Genomic DNA, 21,915 nt, shown 5'->3' with positions numbered 1-21,915 from the left:
AAGCTGTACTGATCCTATATTGACTACTTAAGGCAGCAGTACCATCCTTGAAGATGGTTGGTTCTCAAGAGCCACAGTTAATGTACACATGTTGCAGCAGTGACATAGCTTGGTTACTGTCTCTTCTCTGCACCATACATGTTTACAGCTGGGCTATAAGGCCTTGCAGTGCTCAGTACAGGACCACCCAACCAAGGATCGTGACCGTTCTCAAAGGAGCAGCAGAGTAGGAAAGATATGCCAGGTACTCTAATGCTGACAGGCAGAGGTAACAAACCAATTCCACACTTTACCATTGCTAGGGGAAATAGGGGTGTTTCTTGCACCAGGAAGATATGAGACTAATTTCCATTTTCACTGTGCAGAGCTTTGTAGACAGAAAAGATTCCCAATAGATACTACATGGCTATTACTTCATATCCTACTTTCAAAGTTCTAGAAGTATAAAATAGACTCCGTTACTGGCAGAGGCAGACCACCTCCAAGCCTTGTTTAGTCCAGAAATTTCAAAATGGGTAGCTTCAACTCCCACTACTAACATCCTACACTCAACAGTACACCCCACAGACAGATCACACCATCTGTCTTGAGTGGAGTGATCCCAATGCAAGAAGCAACCCAGATACCACGAAGAAAGCCTGACCTCCATGGTTGCTGCTTCTACTCCGCTTATTAATTGAAACAAGGACATCTCCTCAAACATCACCTACCAATATGTAGCTCAAACCATGTTGATAACTCACAAAAACTACTAATGCAAAGTTATTGGTAGAAATGCAGACCTGGGTTATTTGAAAATGCCTATAGGCAAGCCACTTCATTCTCCACTATGGTACACAACAGGAACAAGTTTAAATAAATATAGTTGCAACAAGAAACAACCTTCTTGTGAACATTAGAAGGAACCAAACAGGAAAAGCTGTCCCAGCACTGCACTTTTGTAACCAGACCTGGCGAGTCCCAGTTTAAGGGGAAGAGCCAGATATAGCCCAGTTCCTTAAGGGGACAAGAGGAAACCAGATGCTAGGATGGGAGTGTCAGGTTTCAGCTCAGCAGGTGATAGAACCTTAATGTTACAGCACACAGAAAAAAAGATTGTCTTCATTGATGTAGAGACCTGCAAATGCCCTCACCCCTGAGTCATGGAAAGGGGGAGAGGCATGCTGGCATATTTGGAGGAATCCCAGTCAGACTCTGGACAGGAAGCCTGTGAGGCCACTCACTGCTCTTGCGTACCCCAGGAGATGTAGTCAGGACGTGTGGCAGCATGGTATTCATCTATCAGCTCTTGGACAACCTTACGAGAGTCATCAAGTTCATCAAAGTTCTCCTTGAATATATCTTCCTTGCGGAATTGCTCCAGGAAGGCTTCACGCTTGCGCAGCTTGTCATACTGTTGGCAGGTACGTTCAAATAGCTGCAACAGAGAGGGCAAATGCTCAGAGAAGAGGAGCAGGAAGGAAACAGAAGGGCAAGCGTAAACTTGAGGCCAGGTACTCGGTCATGAAAACAGAAATATTGCAGAACACCAGATCAGTCTTTGACTAGTGAAGTGTTTCCCAGTCTTCCCATTTGGAGGCACACTTACTTTAAAAAAAATGGGGGCATACTACCTCTCCCACACCTAACATAGACTCTGTTTTGAAGTGGCAAAACTGCCATGTGATACTTATTTACACATCATCCTCCTGACACATGTCCCTCCTGGTACGTACAGGAGCAAGTCAGCACAGCATATTGGCCAGCATTAGTCTAGCCCACAGTTTTCCTGTGAGATGAAGAGAACAGCAACTGGAATCTTGGTTTTGTTTATACTGGAGGCCCTCATTATCTGTGGTTTCGCGTATCCGTGGACAGGTCTTGGAGACCTGGTTTCTTTATCTGCAGTATAAAAATAGGCTAACATTCACCTATTCATTTTCCGAGGGGCTGGAAATGGCTTCTGATGTAATTTCTGGCTGCCATTTTATGGCTCTTTAAACAGCCTGTGTGTTTTGGTGAAAACTGGAGGGATTGAGGGTTTGGGAGGTGGGGGGCGGGCATTGCTGAAGACCTGGAGAGCAAGGTAGAGTACTTTTTATTTTATGTTTGTTTCCCCCACCAGGTTTTTAGCCTTTTTTGTGTATAGAAACCTAATCCCTAGATTCCCATAGGGGTAAGGTTTTGTTATTCAGTTTCCATATTCGCACCAATAAGCAAGAATGGAACCTGCATGAATATCATAGGAAGCTGCCATATACTGAGTCAGCGGCTTCTCCAAGGTTGCAGGCAGGAATCTCTCAGCCCTATCTTGCAGATGCCAGGGAGGGAATTTGGAACCTTCCCAGAGTGGCTCCATCCCCTGAGAAGAATATCTTATAGTGCTCACGCTTCTAGTCTCTCATTCAAATGCAAACGAGGGTGGACCCTGCTTGGCTAAGGGGACAGGTCATGCTTGCTACCACAAGACCAGCTCTCCTCTCCATTATCAAGGGCCACCAGTATATTTAGTGGGGACATAACAGATGGTAGGATAGTCTTTGTCCAGTTGAAAGGACTAACTCAAGAGCTGGATGCCTTCTCAAGACTATGCATTTGCACAGCTTGAAGATCAGCAAAGCCTTTGTCCTTAAAGAAATGCTGTTGGGGGACTATTTACAAAGCACTGAGCATCTTTCAATTGATGTGAGGGCCAGACCCATCCAAGAAAAAGAAAAAAACCAGATTACTTTCAAAGCCCTATCACCATTCCAGCCCTTGCATTTCTGAGTTAGTTCAAAAGGCTGCAATTTTAGTAGCAAAGGTTTTAAAAGCAGGTGTATCCAGTTTAAACTTGAAACTAATTATCAGATTATGATAATAACCAAAACCTAGAAAAAAAGATCAATACTAGTTGAATAGAACACTACTGATGGAAGGCAGTGAGATCACCTACATAGGCGGCATTGAAACATAGGAAGCTGCCATATACTGAGTCAGACTATTTATCTTATCTAGCTCAGTATTGTCTACCCAGACTGGCAGTGGCTTCTCCAAGGTTGCAGGCAGGAATCTCTCAGCCCTATCTTGGAGAAGCCAGGGAGGGAACTTAGAACTTTCTCCTCTTCCCAGAGCAGCTCCATCCCCTTAGGAGACTATCTTACAGTGCTCACACTTCTAGTCTCCCATTCGTATGCAACCAGGGTGGACCCTGCTTAGCTAAGGGGACAAGTCATGCTTGCTACCACAAGACCAGCTCTCCTCCGTAACACACATCTGTGCATAGTCCCTGTGGAAGTAGATGAAATGCCAAGATAACATGCCATCTCCGTTCCACTTTCCTATTCAGACTCACCGAAGAAATGTTGGTGTGATTAGCCATCATCAGACCACTGACTCTGTGTGCAGAAGGCAAGTATGGAGATTTCCTAGAAAGTGCCACCTGGATGCTGGCTGGGCCCCAAGGGATGAAGTTAGCCAGTTTCCTCTCCCGGATCCGCTGAAGACTCTTATGAACCTGATGGGACAAGAGGGTTTCCATGTGCATGGACACAACTATTTGAGCTGGGAGCATTGTGGGCCAATTGCTTTCTGTTAAGGGCATGACCAGGAAGATAGATATGTAGGAAACTCTCTTATACCAAGTCAGATCATTGGTCCATCTAACTCAGTATTTTCTGTCCTGACCAATGGTGGCTCTCCAAGATTTCAGGCAGGAGCCTTTCCCAGCCCTGCCTGCAGATACCAGGGATTGTACCTGGTACCTTCTGCATGCAAATGCTCTTCCACTGAGGTACAGCCCCGACCTTGATTGGCTAGGGATCAAACCCAGGCTCCCATATGGCATTTGAGAAGTTCTACCACTGAGCAACCAAGGTGTCCTTTGGAAAGGAAGCAAGAGAAGAGAGAGGCTCACAATTGGATGCCAAGGATGCCTTAGATTTTGAGAGTGTGAACATTGTGCAGTATTCTACAGGCACCACAACATGCACACTGAAACATGGCTGTCGAGTGAATGGATTGCCATCCCACTGCCATCATGAGCAAAGAGGACCTCTGATGGAAGCTTGAGATGTCAGACAGACCAGCTTGACTCTTTATCCAGCTACTAACCTGGGTGGGATCCACCTCTCCTTGGATGATGTTAAGGATGGCAATGTAGCAGTGGTTGGTCTGTCGATCACGCCCCATGGACACCATTACATTCTTGGGCTGCAGCAGCCGCCGCATCACATCAAGGACAGTGGTCTTGCGGACACTGGCCACCTGTGAGCAACAAGAGGCAGCACAGGCATTTTAGTCAGTGGAGGAAACTAATCTGCCAAACGGCACACAGAGATATAGGAGAGGATCACTCACACAGCTTGGAGGAATGCCCTGTTTTACGAAACAGTGCCAATGCTATTTAGAAGGCCTCCCAAGTTAGAGTAAGAAGGCTAAATGAAGGCTAAATGAACAGCCCACCCTGAGTCACATAGCACCTCTATAGGGAAACAGGGTTCCTTCCCTGGCCCATTCCAGCTTCTCTAAAATGACAGGTAGAAGTGGACAGACACAGAGGGCTCCAGCAAGCAAGGAAAATCCCACATTCACAGCTCAGGATAAAGAAGAGAGAGCATGCGCACACATGTAACTCCAAGTCACACACACATGCATGAGATACCCTCTTCTGCATAGTCAGCCTTTGTGATCTGCCCCTCGGCATCCTGTCCTGTTGCTTGTGAAGAGGGATGACAAGGTGAGAAGACAGCTGTGTTTAGCAGGCTGGAAGCGTGGCTGACGGGGCTTCCCTCAATGTTACCCTTTGCTTTCATTTTTACAGACCTCTTGGCCATTAGCATCTTGGCAGCACTGCAACCATGGAGAGTTTGACTGCACACCTGCTATGAGGTCCCACGGTGGACCTTGGGCCTCTGGTTTAGAAGACTGTATTCAAGCTCTAGAATAGGGTTGGACAACTTTGGCTCTCCTGTAGATGTTGGAATACAACTCCCATCAAACCTCTTTAATGGCCACTGTAGCTGAGGATGATGGGAGTTATTAGACTGTGCAAGTTGGAAAAGTCAAAGTTCCCTTATCAGAACTCCCACCCCTCCCCCCACCAGGCAGTGGCACATCGTGGGGCAAGTGCCGTGGGGTAGCACGCTAGTGGCTATATTTAGCTACCCACCCAGCACAGAAATGGGGGTGGTGTAGTAATCTTTGGGAGCTTGGGGGTGGGTGGGCAGGCAATGATGAACTTCCCCCGGGAAGGACGTGCCGCTGCTGGAAGGATAAACAGATTGTAGTCCCGCTTCTGAACGGGACTACAATCCCCAGAAGCCCACATGTCTTTCTAGTAGGCACGGAGCTTCCCAGGGAGAAGTTCATCATTCCCTGCCTGCCCCCCCCCCCTTCCCGAGGATTGCTGTGCTGCCCAGCCACCACAATGCTGGGTGGCCAGTTAAAGGGCCCCATCACCAGTGTGATCTACCCTAGGGCATTTGCCCCATGATCTGATGCCTCCTGGTAGGGGTGGGGTGGGGTCAAAGTGCAGACTTTACTGAACTGCACAGTCCTAGAAGTTATAGTCTAACAAAGCTGGAGGGCCAAAGTTGTACAGCCTTGCTCTAGAGCAGGCCGGCTCAACTTTGCCCCCCCCTCCCCCGCAGCTGTTGTTTTTTTAAACTACAACTCCCATAATCTCCAGCCACAGTGGACAATAACCAGGGATTATCGTAGGCCAACATCTGCAGGAGGGCCAAAGTTGAGCAGCCCTGCTCTAGAGACATACAGTTTGAGAATGTAGGTCATGTGGCCACATTGGCCCTTTTTTCAGACTTGTAGAAAGTCATCCAGACTGGTTGTGTACATACAAAGAAGGGCGCAGAGGACTGAGAGCAAAAGCTACATGTAGGCCAGACAGACAGTCTTCACCTCCAGAGCCTGGACTGTGGGCAAAAGGGAGTGAGGAGGAGAGGGAGGAGTACTTACAGCCTGGTCTGTGGTGAGAGGTGTGTAGCCTGTGATCAGGAAATGCAGTCTGGGAGTGGGGATAAGGGAGGCAATCAGTCCAATCAAGTCATTGTTCATGTAGCCCGGGTAGCGCAACGTGGTAGTGCTGGCAGACATAATGGTGGAGACCTAGCAAGGAAGAAAGACATGAGTTCTAACAAGACCTACATCTTCTCAAGACCAAGGAAGAGAAAGTGGGGGGACCAACAGCAGGCAAACGAGGTTTTTACAAGTTTCTCAGAAGGGCAAAGCAGCAGCATTGGGATCTAAATAAAGAGCATTCTACACTTTATTTTTAAAAGAATTCTATAACGTTTTCAAAAGTGTTTCCCCTCCAGGTAGCATGGGGTGGAAAATCATTTAAAACCCCCAAAAGCCCCAGTCATAGCAGATAGGTCTGTGCTTACCTGAAGCTGAATGATTTGCACCAGCCCTTTGGAGCTGTGCAAAGGCAGCTGCTCCCAATTCAGCCATCTCCACGCAGTAATGTGCATTGCTGGTGCAGGGGACAGGTTCCTTTATGGGAAAGAGAACCCCACACCCACTCCAGTGACAGGATGCCGGGAGCACAAGGAAGGTGTGGTCCTTTCAAGAGCTTTCCCCATGGAGCTCTATGGGGAAAGGACTACATCTCCTAGTGTTACCTGCACACCTTCCCAGCCATTACTGGGCCAGTCGGTACAAGGCTCTGCTTCCCATAAAAGGTCCACCACCGCATGCAGCAAAAGCGTGCGATGCTGCATGGAGGATGACGACAGTCGGAGTGGCCACCTCTACGCAATTCCAAGGAGCTGGAGCGTGTTATTCAGCTTTGGACTCTCCAGCCCTAGCAGCAGACTTAAGCAATGCCCTAACACCATCCTAACTTTCCACATTATGCCCTGCTTGACCCTCCCCTCTCTTCTCAGCCAGTATCAAACCCCAGCCTGCACTCTCTATTGGCTTGAGGGAAGCACATTTCCCCTACAGCATCCCGGCTCACTCACCAGCTGGTTGATTTGGGAAAAGGTGGGGTTCTGGATGTGCAATCTGTCAGTGGCAATACGATTCAGAGCAGTGTTATCTAGAACCACCTGTTAAAAGAGGGAACTCTCATTAAGGAGTGCAGGATGAGAAGGTAGAGTGTGACCAGAAATGTGATAGAGTGTGACCTGCTACAAGGGCATGCAAGTTTCAGAGGATCCACCCACCTCCCAATTTCTTTCTACCCTACATTCTCTGCTTCTGTTGCACAGAGGATCAATACAGAAGTGGGGGGAACTCACAGCAAGTAGTAATGTGACCTTAGAAGACATTGCAGAACATGGGATCTCCAAAGATCTTACCACAGGTCCAGAGACATCAACTCTTTTATGGGACAAAATTGGCCAGATGTGTGTCTGTTCACATGTTTTAAGTTTAGGGAAATATGCTCCTCACATATGCTATTGGGGGGGGTGAGGGAGGCGTTTCATTTCTTTGAAAAATTGGGAGAAATTGGGTGTTTTCAGGCAGCACCCCTTACCACACAATCAGCATTCTGTGTCAGCCGTTTGAGAGTCAAGAGAGAGTTGTACGGCTGCACCACCACATCACTCATCTCATCCTGGTTGGGGAAGACCGAGTACGTCTGCACCAGCTTCTTGGGGTACCTATTGAGGAGGGAGCAAGTTATCTGCTCAGTAGAGAGGAAACAATCAATACCCCATACATACTCACCCTTTCAAGGGATCCGCCTCCGTGCCTTTGGTGCCAAGATACAGAGGGCAGTGCTTGACTGCCCTAAAATGTCCAGCAACTATTTTAGAAGCTTCAGGGTGTGAATGGATCAAGACATAACCACATACTGTGCACAAGCACTGCTTTGTACCAAGGGTGTGTGGTTAAAAAAACCCCAGCTAGCATGGGGTATGACAATCCTCAATCAGAAACAGAGCCCCAGGTTTTACTGAGAAGGGTAGGACTGTGCACTCTGGTAGAGTTGGATTTCTGACATTGGAAGTCCCTGTCCCCAACACCTCTAAATGGAAGTACCATTTCCAGATACTCGTGTTTCCTCCCAGCAGCCTTGCGGACTTCCCAGGCTGCCCTGCATCACTCCCTGCCAGCCAGCCCCCCACCCCACCCCAAAGATCCCAAGAACTGCTGCCCAGCCATATCCGCACCAGTACTGGGTAAGCAGTTAAAGGGCCCCCACCACCACCGCACTACCTGGGGCACTTGCCTTACATTCTGCTACCTCCTGGAGGTGGGGGCAGAGATTTCCCACATCGGAAATCTGACTTGACCAGAGTGCACAGTCCTAGAGAAGGGCAAACAGCTACAAGGGCAGACTTCACATATGTGATTTTTTTTTTAATTGAACTCGTATGCTTGTTTGATTTAAGAGGGAATACTGCTATCTTCTGTCTTTAAGCGAGAAATGGGAGGGAGACGCAGGCCTCTGATTCTCAGCAGTACAAGTTCCAGCCTGGGGAGATAAATCACATTACTGAACCGAGAGATGAAGAAGTCTCTCAAACTATTGGGTTTAAGCAGGCAGAATGGAACACTGGACTTGATTTGAAAGTTTCTTCTATCAAAAAGGAAGGGCGGGGGGAGGACAACCTGTGATGGGTGGCTCCCTCCACTTCCCAGAAGAGGCAGGAGGCTTGAGAATTCTACTGACTCCATCTCCAGGGAGAACACCACCTAAAACTAAGGCTACTACTAGGGTACATGCTGAAGTACTTGGGGAAACAAGGTTTTTTTAAATCATTGTTTGGAATGCCTTTTCCTGAACTGAATGAACGCATTCGTCTTATACTTAAAATCCTCAAGGAATGCAATTGTTAGTTCAGTGGTTCCCAACCTAGGGGCCTCCAGATGTTACTGAACTACAACTCCCACCATCCCCAGCCACAATAAATTATAGCTGGGGATGGTGGGAGTTGTAGTTCAGCAGCATCTGGAGGCCCCCAGGTTGGGAACCACTGCAATAGTTTGTTCCAAGGGTCTAAATCTAAGGAAAAAAATCTCTGAAGCCCATCAAGACTTGCCCTGTAGATCATCAGAAATAGGAATCAGATCTTGTACGAATATTCAGTAAAAGACCTGAGTTAAACAGCTGATAGATGGTGAATTGACCAAGTACCTCTTCTGCCCAGATAATTCCACTCCTCAACTGATTTATTGAAATCTCTTAAACAAAACTTGAGTCTGTCTCTGAGTGCTCCCAACAGAAAAAGGGATCTGTTGGATGGCGAAAGAAAACTAAGTATAACAATCCCTTAGGTGATAAGTCCTAATATTTCCTGATTGATCTTATGTGAGAGTTAGTTCTGAGCAGATTATCCGACAGCTTAGGGAGCAAGAACAGAAGCTGGCAGGCTGAAGTGAAAGCCACCAATGGCACTTCAATTTTGTGCTAAGCATCAAGGTCAGAATCTGAGAATACTGAGGCTCACAACAGCAGTGCTTTTTCTCACAGTTTTCTTCCCCTTTTCATGAATCTCCCATTATTTGTGATATCATTCACTTTATCCACTCAGAACTTCAAGTGGAATGGATGGCCATTTATGATGAGAGCAGGAATAGGCCTTATCTGCTCTGGAAAACTACTATTCCATCTTCTAGTACCCACAACTAGGAACCGCCTCCTTCCCAGTTGTGTGGGTTCTCAACACAACCATTGTGCCTTCAGGCAATTCAGTGCCCATATTAGAATCTGCCATTGTTCCTGGGTTTAGTTCACACTGCTGAGCCTAGGCCAGCAGACCTCCTCCTGCAAAACTTCCTCCATCTTTGTGTAATTCTCTGAGCCATTTTTGGAAGGGCGGTATAGAAATCGAATGAATGAATGAAAAGGAAGCTCATGAACCTTAGGACTGCCTGACTTGGCTCCCCGGAGTGGGCTTCAGTGGCTTGTTCTCACAATGGGGAATCTGTGGCCACGTTCCTATAATGGCACTTGGAGCACAAGGATTTCTTATGGCTTTCTACTAGAGGGGGGATTAACCACACTGCTGAATGATTTAGAGTGCATTGACTCTACTTAGATTGAACTCCTGATGGATAAGAAGCAAAGTGTGCCAATGAACAGGTCAGAAGTGGAAGACACCAAGTGTTGTTGGGTTTCAGTTGGATGCCTGGAGTCATGAGGCCCTGAGCACTCCATAGCAGTTGTATCCGACGACTCAAAGCCAAGCATGCATCTCTTGGCATTAGAAACAGCACCAAAAAGCAATAGACTTCTATGTGGGTAACACCCAAAATCAAGGCCCCCAAAACTCGTATCTAGCTAATCAGAAAGTGGCAGGGGAGAGGAAACGGGAAAACCTCTCTTTAGCCTTGCTTGATTGAAAAAGAATAGTAGCGTCTAAACCAGAATATGGGGCCACAGACAGTCCTGTCACCTTAGTGGAGGCAGAACAAAATTGAATGGATGACTCCCCAGGCAGAGATTTTAAGCCTTTACAAGTACTGCCTCCTCTGGTGAAAGGGAAGTCACTCATCATTGGATGTCATCCTCTTTATGATGGAAAGAAACTTCAGGAGATTTATTTAGATCCAAAATGTTTTACCTTTACAAAAAAAACAACCAAAAAAAAGCAAAACCAGGCAGCTACCAAATCTCAAACACATTAGAAATCAAGCTAAAGAGGAGTTAGATTCCAGGTAAAAATGGTTAGATACCATTTTGTGGTCATCCAAAATGTGTGATTTGGTTTAGCTGTGACTAAACATCACCAGGGTGTGAGGAAGGGAAAGAGGAGGAAGCAGGCAGACCTGTTGTGTTTGAGTGGGGCAGACCTTTCTTGAGCATCTCTCATGCATTTGTCAGTCTGCTGGCTCCTCACAGTAGCCTGATGGGCTTTATCACCTACCTGCCCCAAGGAGTGCATTTGTGAGTTGGTGTCACCTACCTGTCATTTAATCTCTCCAGAAGGTAAGAGCCCAAACCAGAACCAGTCCCACCTGCGATTGAATGGCATAGCACAAAACCCTGGAGGAAAATGAACAGACGTCAGCCATCTTCCCATACACCATAACTATATCATGTGACTAAGTTTAGTCTCCCGCTGTTTGTATAGGAGAAGGAATTTCTTTTTGAAATACAGTGGGTGCATGTGCCCCCACACAAGACGATAAGAAGAACCAAAAGATCATTGTGCAATGAGCACACAGGAGAAAGTCTTCAAGATCTCCAAAAGCATGATATCCCTATTAGAGATTTGGGACAAACAAAAATCAGAACTCGGTCAGCAAAGCAAAGCTTGCTTCCAACTGCTAGTCCAGGGACAAGAGGCTAGCAAGGCCTTTGCTGTAATCTCAAGGAGAAACTTTGCTGGACAGTTTCGAAGCAATTCTCTTCTTCAACACATCCCACTGAACCTCTTGGTCAGCTTGCTTCTTATTTCCTTACCTCTAAGCTGTCACTGCCATCAGCTTCTCTATCTATTATGTCAAAGATATCTTCATGAATCTTTTCTCCCTGCAAAGAGAATTACAAGATGTGCCAAAATACTAGTCCTGTATTCAGCTCATAGCTTATGGCTTCCCAGAAGCTAGACGTTGTTGGAAGCAATCTCTTTCATTTAAGGAGATACACTGCCAGACAAACATGCTTTATATTTTGTAGAGGTATAAACTGAGACATATTTGCTTTCAGCTCTTTGACCCACCTACCTGTGAAAAGCCACTGGCCCAGTTGTTCCCAGCCCCGCCTCCATGTTCAGACAGGTATATGTTTTCTGGGTTGTAGAGGTTGGCATATGGGGAGTTCAGGATGGAATGGATCACTCGTGGTTCCAGGTCCAGGAGGACAGCTCGTGGGATGTAGTGCTCATCATCTGCCTGTTAACAAGGAACACAAACTCTGAGGAATCAATCCATAAAATGAAAGTTGTAGGTGTGCAGTTATATCTCTGGCAAGAGACACAGAGCAGAATCAAAGTGTGAAAGTTGTGCTTACATTCTCACTTTGAATTTGACCTTTGTACTGGTCAGCCCTAAGCAAATTTCCCTGAGCAACACTATCAGCAGTTTACATGGTGCATGAGTGGACCTTCTAGATACAAAGCCAAACTGATTCTTTGAAAGCTATTTTGCACTTTGGAAAACATTTTACTAAGCTTGCTGCATTGAAAGAATGCACCTTGCAAAGTTACTTGTTTTGATCTGGAAAGCTCAGGGCCTGGATATGAACATGCCTTGAAGAAGCTTAGCTGCTATGTCAAAGCAGAACTCTTTACAAGGTCTAGGTTACTTTGCAAATAAATTGACAATAAATACTGTAACAGAGCTTGCATAGAAGATTTTAAAAGCAGAACTTGTTGGAAATGCCTAGTTCAGACTCTGCCAAAAGAAGATATTTAACACCTGGCAGTATGAAGCCACATATTTTGCTTTTAGTATGTTTAATAAATATTCTGAATTAGTAGCATTCTGAATAAAGTAATATTACTTTATGCACCTCTGTTTTTGTCTCTTTTACTGTGTATCAGATATGGAGACCACTGGGCAGGGACCTAAAAGTCAGATAGCAGAGCCTAAATTGCCAGGTATTTTATTTACACACCACTTTTTAGACTGTGAGCCTTTGGGCAGGGCTCCTAACTTTTTAACTTTTGTACAACATATAATGACTGTATATATTTTATAAGTAACTACAGAGATGCAGAACCATGTCACGTAGTTAAAGTATATTGCATTTGTTGAAGCCATGAACATTCTAGGACTTGTAACATTGGTAATTTTTGTCTTGTTACTATCAGATGTGTTATAGGAGATCTCTTGGGTGAGGAGTACAAGCAGTCCACAGTTCAGAGAAATTGGATGAAAGATGGCTGCCTTACAGCATTTTTAGAATTGGAGGCAGAGAGTGCATGCAGAATGGCAGTTGCCAATAGGCAGCATAGTGGGTGCTCCCCATCTAATTCTCATTGACTGTCTCAAGAGTCCGGCAGCCTTCCACAATATCCCTTTGCGACTACATGGGGGTTACTCTACACTTACCTAGGGATCTACCCTCTGTAAAGAGATTGCTTGGATCCCTATTTTAGGGTAGATCCCTAGGAAAACATAGAGTAACACTTGTCTCATCACACCCTTACTGAATATATATATTTAAAATAGTTAATAAAGGCAACCAAGAGCATGGTGCCTGCACTTCCAGAGTGTGAAAGTGGCTTCTGAAGTTTCATCATGTGCACAATAGCAAATAGAGTGAAAGGGCAGTCAGTAACTAATTCCACTCTATTCTGTGCTGGTCAGATCTCATGTGGAATACTGCATCCATTTCTGGGCCCTCCATTTTAAGGAGGACATTGATAAACTGGCTGGGAGGAAGGCAACCAAGATGGTGAAAGGTCTGCAAACGGTCATTTGAAGAATGATTGCACGAGATGGATATGTTTAGCCTAGAGAAGACAACAAGACTTAAGGGGAGATACTACAGCAATCTTAAAATATCTGAAGGGCTGTCACACAGGAGAAGGAACAGACTTGCTCTCTGTTGAACTACCCAGAGGATCATGGTAAGCCCTAGAACACAGAGAAAAGAGTGCTGTATTTACCTGGTAGAAAAAGACATCTTTCCGGTCAGTGCCCTCAGTGGCAAATTCCTCAACGATGCCCTCTGGGCTAATGCCATGTTCTGCACAAAGCTGCTTCCAGAATTCAAACCCAACTACAATAAGAAAAAAGGAGGACAATGGGGCAGAGGGAAAATAAAGCAAAGGCACTGCCCTGTTATTAAGAGGAAACTGGGAGAGGATATTTATCCCTAGCCCGACCCCATCACAGGAAGGTTATTCGTGCTGTAGTCCTCGCAGCCGGGAAATGCTTGGCTAACAAGCAGAAGGTTGGCGGTTCAAATCCCCTCTGCTACTATATCAGGCAGCATTGATATAGGAAAGTGTTGAAAGACATCATCTCATACTGCATGGGAGGAGGCAATGGCAAACCCCTCCTGTATTCTGCCAAAGAAAGCAACAGGGCTCTATGGGCACCTGGAGTCGAAATCGACTGGACTGCACGCTTTTAGTCCTCCTTAGGCAGGACCCCAGGAGTTCCACACAGCTGTCCACTTGCCCATATAGCATGCAAGGCAATTTTGCCCCAATTCCACTAGGACTTCCAGCTCAGCTAAGTCAGGACCCGGGGAGAAGCCCCTGCCCTTCATGGACCCCGCCCTGGAATCTCCCTTTTCTTTTCTCACACCGGAGGGATTTACAATCATTCTGCCTCTTCCCAGTCAATCTCTCTCGTGCGCGCGCAGATCAAGGCCAAGGGCAGGCTCTGCACCCTCGGAGGCCCCCCACCCTTCCCAGGCCTCTGGCCTTACTCTGGTTGCCGCACTGCCCCAGCTGCAGAGTGATGATCTCTCGCGGCATGGCGGGCGCAGCTCTTGCTCCTCCTCCCGAGCTCGGTTGCCGTTCCTTCCAGCAGCAACCCCTCTCGTTCCCAACTCCAGTCCCACCCGATGACAAGCGTTGCTTTCGGTTCAACTATTCCAGCTCTTCCCGTTCCCGCCGCCGTCTTTGGGGTTTGTAATCCAGCTTTGGTATTGCGCATGCGTCCCAAACAGCAGCGCGGTTTGCGAGCGGGTGCGTTTCGTACAACAAGATGGCGGGGCCCATTCCCCCTTCTCGGGTCTTGTCGCTATGGGGGCGGCCATGGGAGTCTGCGTGAGGTAGTGCTGGTGGCGGCCGTTGGTGACGGAGAGGAATGATGATCCTCTCCTCTTCCTTCCCCGCTCTACCGGCTTCCCGGTGACGCTGGGTAGGCGAAGGATGGAGACGGTGGCAGGATGGACTGCCGGTAGGAGCAGCGCCGGCAGCAGCGGCGGCGGCGGCGGCCCCTCGAGCGATGCACGGGGGGCGCCGACTTCGGAGCGGGAGCGGCGCGTGAGCGTCTTGAGTTCTTCGCTGAGGAGCCGCCTCGGGCCTTACGAGCCGGCGCTGAGCTCTCTGCAGGCCGCGCTCGTCTGGGAGAAGCCGGCGAAGAGCGCTCTGGGCTGGGCCGGAGCCCACGCGGCCTTTGGGTGCGCTGCTCGGGAAGCTGAGTTGCGGGGGCGGGCGGGCAGGTGGGGGTCTCTGCAGAGTGGAGGAGCTGGGTTGCTGGGTGGGGGCCGCTGAGGCCGGGGAACGTCTCTCTTTCTGGCAAGCCACTTAGTCCAGTTTGGGCTAATAAATAATCTGGAAGAAATCTGGGGAGCCGAATATGACGCCCCTTTTTTGCAGAAAAAGTAGGCTGGGGGGGCACCTTTTGGAGATGCTTTTGGTGTCAGCTGCTCTGGATGCTCAGCTGCCCTGCTGCATCTGGACCCGCGCACAAGGACTTGTAATCTACGTGATTTTGACTAAGAAGCAAAATTGATACGGAATAACTTTATCTACTGTGCAGAAAAAAAATATTTGAATCTCCTGTTCTAGGATCAGGGCAGTGTCTGAAGTGTTTACGTTTGGATAGCTTTTTCTTCTCATTTCTGATTTGCTTGGTGTTTTTGTGTTTGTTTGTTTTTACTAGTCGGCAAGGAAGTATTCTTATAAAGGAATAAGCGGCCAGTAAAAATACCCTAGCTACCCAGTTCTGTTCAGTAAGCTGGGCTGCCAGGCAGGTTCGAACATGCCGAGTTTACAAGGCTTAGAGTTACTTGCTGGAATGAATGAGTGGTGTTGGCAAAGCCTCGCTTGCTTGCCATGGCAACTTAGGAACCTTTGGGCTTGATGGTGCTTGAACGATGGATGCGGAAATTCTCCCCTATACTTCATGACTATTGCCAGGCAGAGCTTGTATAAATGCAAGGATTCCCAGTTCTTTTTGCAAGTGACTCCCCTTAGGCTGAAATGTCCTTGATAGTATCCATTCCAGTTTTGAGGGGGGCCTGATTCTTACAGCCCTACTCTGCAAACTGCTGTGCTTGCTCAGCCAGGATCTGCCTCCGGGCTGGCATTGCTTGTACTTCTAGATAACATGTGTGGTGATTGCTGGTTTCTTGTCCCCCTTTCAAAGGAATGATGGATGGATCCCACTTTAAGAAACCCTGGTGACTTCTTTTGGTAGGCTCCTTTCAACACAACAATGAGAAGTGTGCAGTTAAACTGCTGTGCTGCCTTCTTATGAGCTGCAATATCTACCTGCTGCATTTTGAGCTACTTTTGGAACAAATGTTTAGTTACAGTGACTAGAAGAGCAGTTGAGGACAGGAAACCACGCACTGCAAGCCCCATTTGAGTATCAAATGGTGGCTGCGGAACCTTGGTCTCCTGAGAAAAGTTTCTGTTTGATCACTTAGCTGCAGGCTTGCTTTTTTTAGTGTTGCTTTTGGTTGTTTTTATCAGCCAAGTAATTTTAATGTTGGAAAGCAGTCCTGCCATGTTTATTCTTGCAGCACGGAAATTACTTGACAAGCAAGTCAGAGGTTGCCGGTTCGAATCCCCGACACCTATATCAGGGCAGCAGTGATATAGGAAGATGCTGAAAGGTATCTTATACTGAGCGGAGATGGCAATGGTAAACCCCTCCTGTATTCTGCCAAAGACAACCACAGGGCTCTGTGGTCACCAGGAGTCCACACCATCTCCACAGCACACTTTACCTTTAGGATTAAGAAAGAGCACCTTCCATCATCAGATGTTTCTTTTGCCTTTTGTTTATGTAGCATAATTCAGAGAAGGAGGCATGCATACTTCAACTCATAGATCAAGAGAAGAGAGTTGGTCTTGTGGTATCAAGCATGACTTGTCCCCCTAGCTAAGCAGGGTCTGCCCTGGTTGCATTTGAATGGGAGACCACATGTGAACACTGTAAGATATTCCCCTCAGGGGATGGAGCTGCTCTGGGAAGAGCAGAAGGTTTCAAGTTCCCTCTCTGGCTTCTCCAAGATAGGGCTGAGAGAAATTCCTGCCTGAAACCTTGGAGAAACCACTGCCAGTCTGTGTAGACAGTCCTGAGCTAGATAGACCAATGGTCTGACTCAGTATACGGCAGCTTCTTCTGTTCCTATTAGTAACAATACCAGTTTGAGACCCTGTATTGCCTCTCTCAGAGTGATGTGATCTGTGTGTATGATTTGTGTTGTGAATGACTTGAAAGATCAGTTGCTCCCAGTAGGTTCTTGTTAAGTGAATGAAAATAACCATCTGTCTAGGGTTTGTGGTGATGCAGCTCCTTCATGATGGTACTGATTATGCTTGCCTAATCACTGAAGAGAAAGCACACAGCTCCTATTCAGTGCAGGAACAAGCGAGTCTTCAGATCTTCTGGCAAAAGAAAAAAAGATCTCTGACCTCACATGCCGTTTGGTTTGTCAGGGTTGAGTGGTTCTTTTGGCTGGAGTGGGTGCCTGGGTACCTTTTGCTTAATTTTGCAGCTATGTGATCTTGTATTGGGCCCTCAAACTGTTACCGTTTGAGAAATAAAATCACCCTCCTTTGAACAGCCTTGCTGAACAGCCAGGCTCACATCTGTGGCAGAAGGAATGACTGTAGAAGGCTGTGTAACTTTGTATATAATTCATACTTTGCTCTTGGTAGCTTGTGATGAAACCACCCTTTTAGCACAGCAAAGCTTGCTTGTGCTTATAATGGTGAAAAGCAACTGCTGGCTTGAATAACTTGTAAACACAATGATTAGGTACATGTTGGTGTATTATGAGTTTTGAGGTATGTGACAATGAGATGAGTAGCAAACAGAACTGATCTCTTTCTGTGGATCCCTTTCTCCCCCTTTTTCTGCAAGAATTTTCTGTAAGCTCCTTACTCTGAAATGCTAAATGATCTTTCTCCCCATGATCTTTGCAATTAAATGCTGCCCCATCGATGGTGCAACTTTCTGTAAACTGCTACGCATTTGTAGCTAGCCAGAGTCTTAAGTTAAAATGGAAAGCATCTTTGGACTCAAATATCATGCTTATAAATAAGCTGTTGGTGCCACAATAATGCGAGTTTCCTGCCAGACTGGCAAAGTAATTAACCTAAGTGGTTTGCAAGGGTGGCATCTTCCAACTTCATCTAGGAGAGGCAGGATATCTGGGGCAGGAGAGGGAGGTTGCAGACTTCACACAACACACATTACTAAATGTGACCTGCTGTTTGTAGGCTAAAATCCCCTACCTCCCCCATTACTCTTTCCCTAAATTCTGTTTGGAAGCACATACTGTGGACAGGCAGTTATTCTAAGCATTCCTATTGTGGTCCAGTGAGTATAGTAGATGTGGGACAGCAAGTTTTGGTTTTCACATCAGCCACAGACTTGCTGGGTGGCCTTGAACAATGGGGAAAGCAGTTGTTTGTTTAGGCAGTATAGTGTAGTGGTTAGAGTGTTGGACTAGGACCGGGAAGACCCGGGTTCGAATCCCCATTCAACCATGAAACTCAGTGGGTGACTCTGGGCCAGTCATCTATCTCTCAGCTTAACCTACCTCACAGGGTTGTTGTGGGGATAAAAATAAGCATGAATACCACTCTGAGATCCTTGGAGGAAGAGTGGGATATAAATGTTTTTTAAAAAATGCAGCAAGCCATGTTGGTCCATTATGGAAAAATAAAATAGAATAATACTTTTATAAGGACCAGCTAAAAGGTCTTCATCAGGCTGGATGTTAAACATAAAAACAAAAAGGAGCAGAGAAAGAAAAGGATGTTTCATGAGAATGAAAGGTGCAAATCAAGCATTCTCTTTTTAATATTAATCTCAAACCTTTATTACTAAAAAGCCAATTAACAACCATTATTTATTCTATACTTCTGCTGCTCCATGGTTTAATTAAACTGTGTTGGTTTTTCATGTAACACTTTTGCAAGAGAAGCCTTCTTGTGCTGACTGGCTTTATTTTCCTTCAGGTTTTTTGCACTGACGTCTCTCCATCTGGTATTCTTGGTTGCTTTTGCCCTGATATTAATAGTGTGTTTAGATCAGTGGAAGAATAAAATCTGGCCTGAAATAAGAGGTAAGTTTTATCACTCTTGGATCCCTGAATTCAGCTGTGACTACTCCTTGGAGTTGTTCATTTCTCTCCTCCACCAGCGCCAATATACTCAAGCTCCAATCAAGGATCCTAGGTTTCTTCATTGAAAATAGTGGTTGAAGATGAACAGGAATCCTGTAGGCTGGACTACATCCCAATTAAAAGAGATGTAGGAGTAGAGGGGGCTCAAAAGAAGCCTCAGCTGTTCAGATTGTGGAGAGGAAGAATAGTCCTGGAGGACTATTGATAGTTCAGAAAACAGATCTGCAATATAGATTCAGTGCTTTTACCTTTCTGTTACATAGGCTTTGCTTTCTGAGTATGTGTAACCAGATTAATCGTATATGGCCACAGATATCATAAGTATTCCACAGCTGATTCCATTGGTAGCAGGATAAATGTTGCAAGAGATGCAGTTTGGTGTGAGTTTTTTTAACCTCGCAAAGGGAAAGTTGGCCCAGATTTTAGTACTCCAGTAGTCTGAGCATTGAACTAGCCAGCATCTTGATATACATCTTAAATTGCCATCTTTTCATTTGAATGCAAAAACGTCACTTGAACAAAACTATGGTGCAGTTTCCTAGGAAAGTAGCATAAGTTTCTTTTAGACTATAGTCATGGTTTGTGATCCAGAAACACAAGAAGTTACAGCAACAATTTTGAAATTGCCTGAATATGATGCTAGACATTGTCTGTGTATAGAAGGAAGATAATTTGCTATTTAGAGCTTGGATTTCAAAAAATCCAAAGGTTAGTGCAAGCTGGAACTAGCTGGGATTTTTCTTGAATGAGCTAGAGCTGCTAGGTGCTTGGTGTTTTTGTTTGTTTGTTTGTTTTTAAATCCAGTCAGCTCCCAATTGACAGATGGCATGATGCAGTGACTAGAGTGCCGTCTTGAATGTAGGAAGCTAAGATTTAAGTCCTTCCCTGAAAAGCTTATTGGGTGACCTTGAACAAGTCACTGGGTTGTATCCAAAGAAAGTTAATCATGACTGAGCCCCATTGAAATTAATGGGACTGAACTTAGTCATGACCAACTTGTGTCATTGATTTCAATGGGGCTGAGACAGAACTAACTTTCTTTAGGTACAACCACTCTCTCTCCACCTTATCCAGGCCTCAGCCAATTTTCTTTGGACCTAGGAGCCAGCCCGATAATTTAGGAGCCAGACTAATTGTTTTTTATTCTTGAAGGTTTCAGATGTCTGATTTAAACAGAAATAACTTCTCCCTTTCTCCATCTTCCATAGATTTATGTGTGTCTGTTGTGTCTCCATTCCTTTTGTGTCCATGGCAGCATGGCATGTAGTCAACCATCAATGGCCTTGGCTGCTTGGGGGGTAGATACACTGCTCATCTCCAAGAATGCCACCTCCTGCTCATGTCTGTCTATTACATGGTTCAGATACTGTGCTTAAATTTTCAGGCACTGTGGTGAGCTGGCACCTGGGATTTGTTGGGTCCTGATGTAACGTACAGTTGTCCCTAAGAGTTCCTCCTGAGGGTACCTTTCCTGGAAACCTTCACGGTTGTCGAATTCGCGGTAGACAAGGCATAGAAAGCAATGGGAAATGGGGTTCGGGAATTGCAGTGACAAAACAAAACAATTTAAAATAGAAAAAAACCTCCCCCAAACCTCCCTTCTCGGAAATTGCCCCCGAACCACCGTTCCCGGAAATCACCCCCCCCCCAAAAAAAAACCCTTGCCTGCACCAGAAATTATTCCCTTCAAACCTGAAATCCTTTTTTTTTTTTTTAAGTCGCTAGACCACAGATACTCAGGTCACGGTTGGCAAGGGCTATCACAATTTCCCAGTCAGAGATACTCAAATCCGCAATTGGGGAAAAACACGATAGGTGAGGGACAACTGTACCTCACAGGATTCTCATGAAGATAAAATGCTTTTCTGAGCTGCTTAGAGCAATATAGATGTAACCATAAGTTAGCCCCTTATTACAGATATTATTTTTTAAAATTCCAAAATAGGTTATAGTTTCTGTTCCCAGACCAGAGGGTCTCAATGTCATAATAAGCATTTCTAATTGTTCTCTGACTGCTTTCACACAAACAGTGGCAAACAACATAATGTACTTCTTTTATAATGTACAGGTGAACCTTGCCATTCGCGGACGCAACATCCACAGTACTGTGTATCTGTGGCCGACCTCAGCAAACGCGGGGAGTGGAGGATTGATTTCCACATATCTGCAGTTTCGGGGTAGCTGGAAATGATCTCCGAGGTTATTTCCAACCACCATTTTAAGGAAAGGAGCCATTTTGTGGCTCATTTGTTAAAAAATAATAATTTCCCACAAAAAATTATGGGGAAATGGCAGATTTTGGACTTCGGAGGGTCATTGCAGGACAGCTGCAGACTTGTGAAGCACAGCAGGGCACTTTTCCCCATTATTTCCACCCTTTTTTTGGCCACTTTTCCCACTTTTTTGCATCTTCCAGGAACCTAACACCCACCCCCCACATTCCCATTGACTTAATGCCCCGTTATCCTTGGTTCCGTTATCCACGGTTGTAGCAGAGAACAGAACCCCTGCAGATAATGGGGTTTGCCTGTATAATACAGAATTGTCCACTTTCTCATCCAAAGTGAGCTCATTCTGGGAATCTAAGTTTTTCTTTGCTGGGCTTTGTAGACAGGAAGTCTTTGGATTGAAATGATTGGGAAGTGCTACTCTTGCATTTCCATGAGGAAAAGGTTTTGGAGTGGAAATATGCCCTCTAAAAAAATAACTGAACTGAAAAAAGCCTGCACTCTTTCTGCTGCTTTTTTTTTTTTTTTAGCTCCTGCTCTTGAGGAGAAAGGAATTAATAAAGAACTTGTTAAACGAAGTTAACTGTGAGCTTGGCATAAAATGCTACAAAGACCAGCAGCTTGTCAAGAACCTCTCACTTGCCTACTGCATAGGCAAATAGAATAGAGGAAAGCATGGACTCTTGTAGACCCAGGGCATGTTTCAAAAGTACCCGCAAGAGAGATTTCCAATCTTATCTTAAATTTATTTAAGATTTATTT

At 45.8% G+C, this 21,915-nt stretch overlaps 2 protein-coding genes across 4 annotated transcripts in view; one reads left to right on the top strand and one right to left on the bottom strand.

The window, feature by feature from the left end:
* Positions 1-762: 762 nt before the first annotated feature.
* TUBG1 (tubulin gamma 1) lies at positions 763-14,562 on the bottom strand. Its single transcript, XM_053259218.1, has 11 exons — positions 14,258-14,562; positions 13,488-13,600; positions 11,599-11,766; positions 11,336-11,404; positions 10,836-10,915; positions 7,457-7,583; positions 6,939-7,025; positions 5,932-6,081; positions 4,072-4,224; positions 3,314-3,475; positions 763-1,417 (listed from the first exon to the last, which is right to left on the bottom strand). The coding sequence occupies exons 1-11, from the start codon at positions 14,304-14,306 to the stop codon at positions 1,220-1,222; spliced, it is 1,356 nt and encodes a 451-aa protein (XP_053115193.1). The 5' UTR covers positions 14,307-14,562; the 3' UTR covers positions 763-1,219.
* The window catches only part of RETREG3 (reticulophagy regulator family member 3), a 21,494-nt gene continuing 14,110 nt past the window's right edge, over positions 14,532-21,915 (top strand). Inside the window, exons 1-2 of one of the 3 annotated variants that reach the window (XM_053259217.1) lie at positions 14,532-14,605; positions 18,759-18,865. In XM_053259217.1, the coding sequence (XP_053115192.1) occupies positions 14,577-14,605; positions 18,759-18,865 (136 nt within the window). In that variant the 5' untranslated portion in view covers positions 14,532-14,576. Of the gene's footprint in view, positions 14,957-18,758; positions 18,866-21,915 lie in introns of all 3 variants that reach the window. The other 2 variants (XM_053259215.1, XM_053259216.1) reach the window with 2 other exon arrangements.

This window comes from Hemicordylus capensis, chromosome 6 (assembly GCF_027244095.1).
Source record: "Hemicordylus capensis ecotype Gifberg chromosome 6, rHemCap1.1.pri, whole genome shotgun sequence".
NCBI classification, from domain to species: domain Eukaryota; kingdom Metazoa; phylum Chordata; class Lepidosauria; order Squamata; family Cordylidae; genus Hemicordylus; species Hemicordylus capensis.
This window is presented reverse-complemented; position numbering and strand designations above follow the sequence as displayed.

Bases quoted from the DNA above. Each gene is read 5' to 3' on its own strand.
- TUBG1 (XM_053259218.1), bottom strand. From the start codon at position 14,306: ATGCCGCGAGAGATCATCACTCTGCAGCTGGGGCAGTGCGGCAACCAG. The intron at 11,405-11,598 runs GTAGGTGGGTCA...TTCTCTTTGCAG, and splicing joins GGGCCAGTGGCTTTTCACAG to GGAGAAAAGATTCATGAAGA. The intron at 4,225-5,931 runs GTAAGTACTCCT...TGTTGCTCACAG, and splicing joins CTCTCACCACAGACCAGGCT to GTGGCCAGTGTCCGCAAGAC.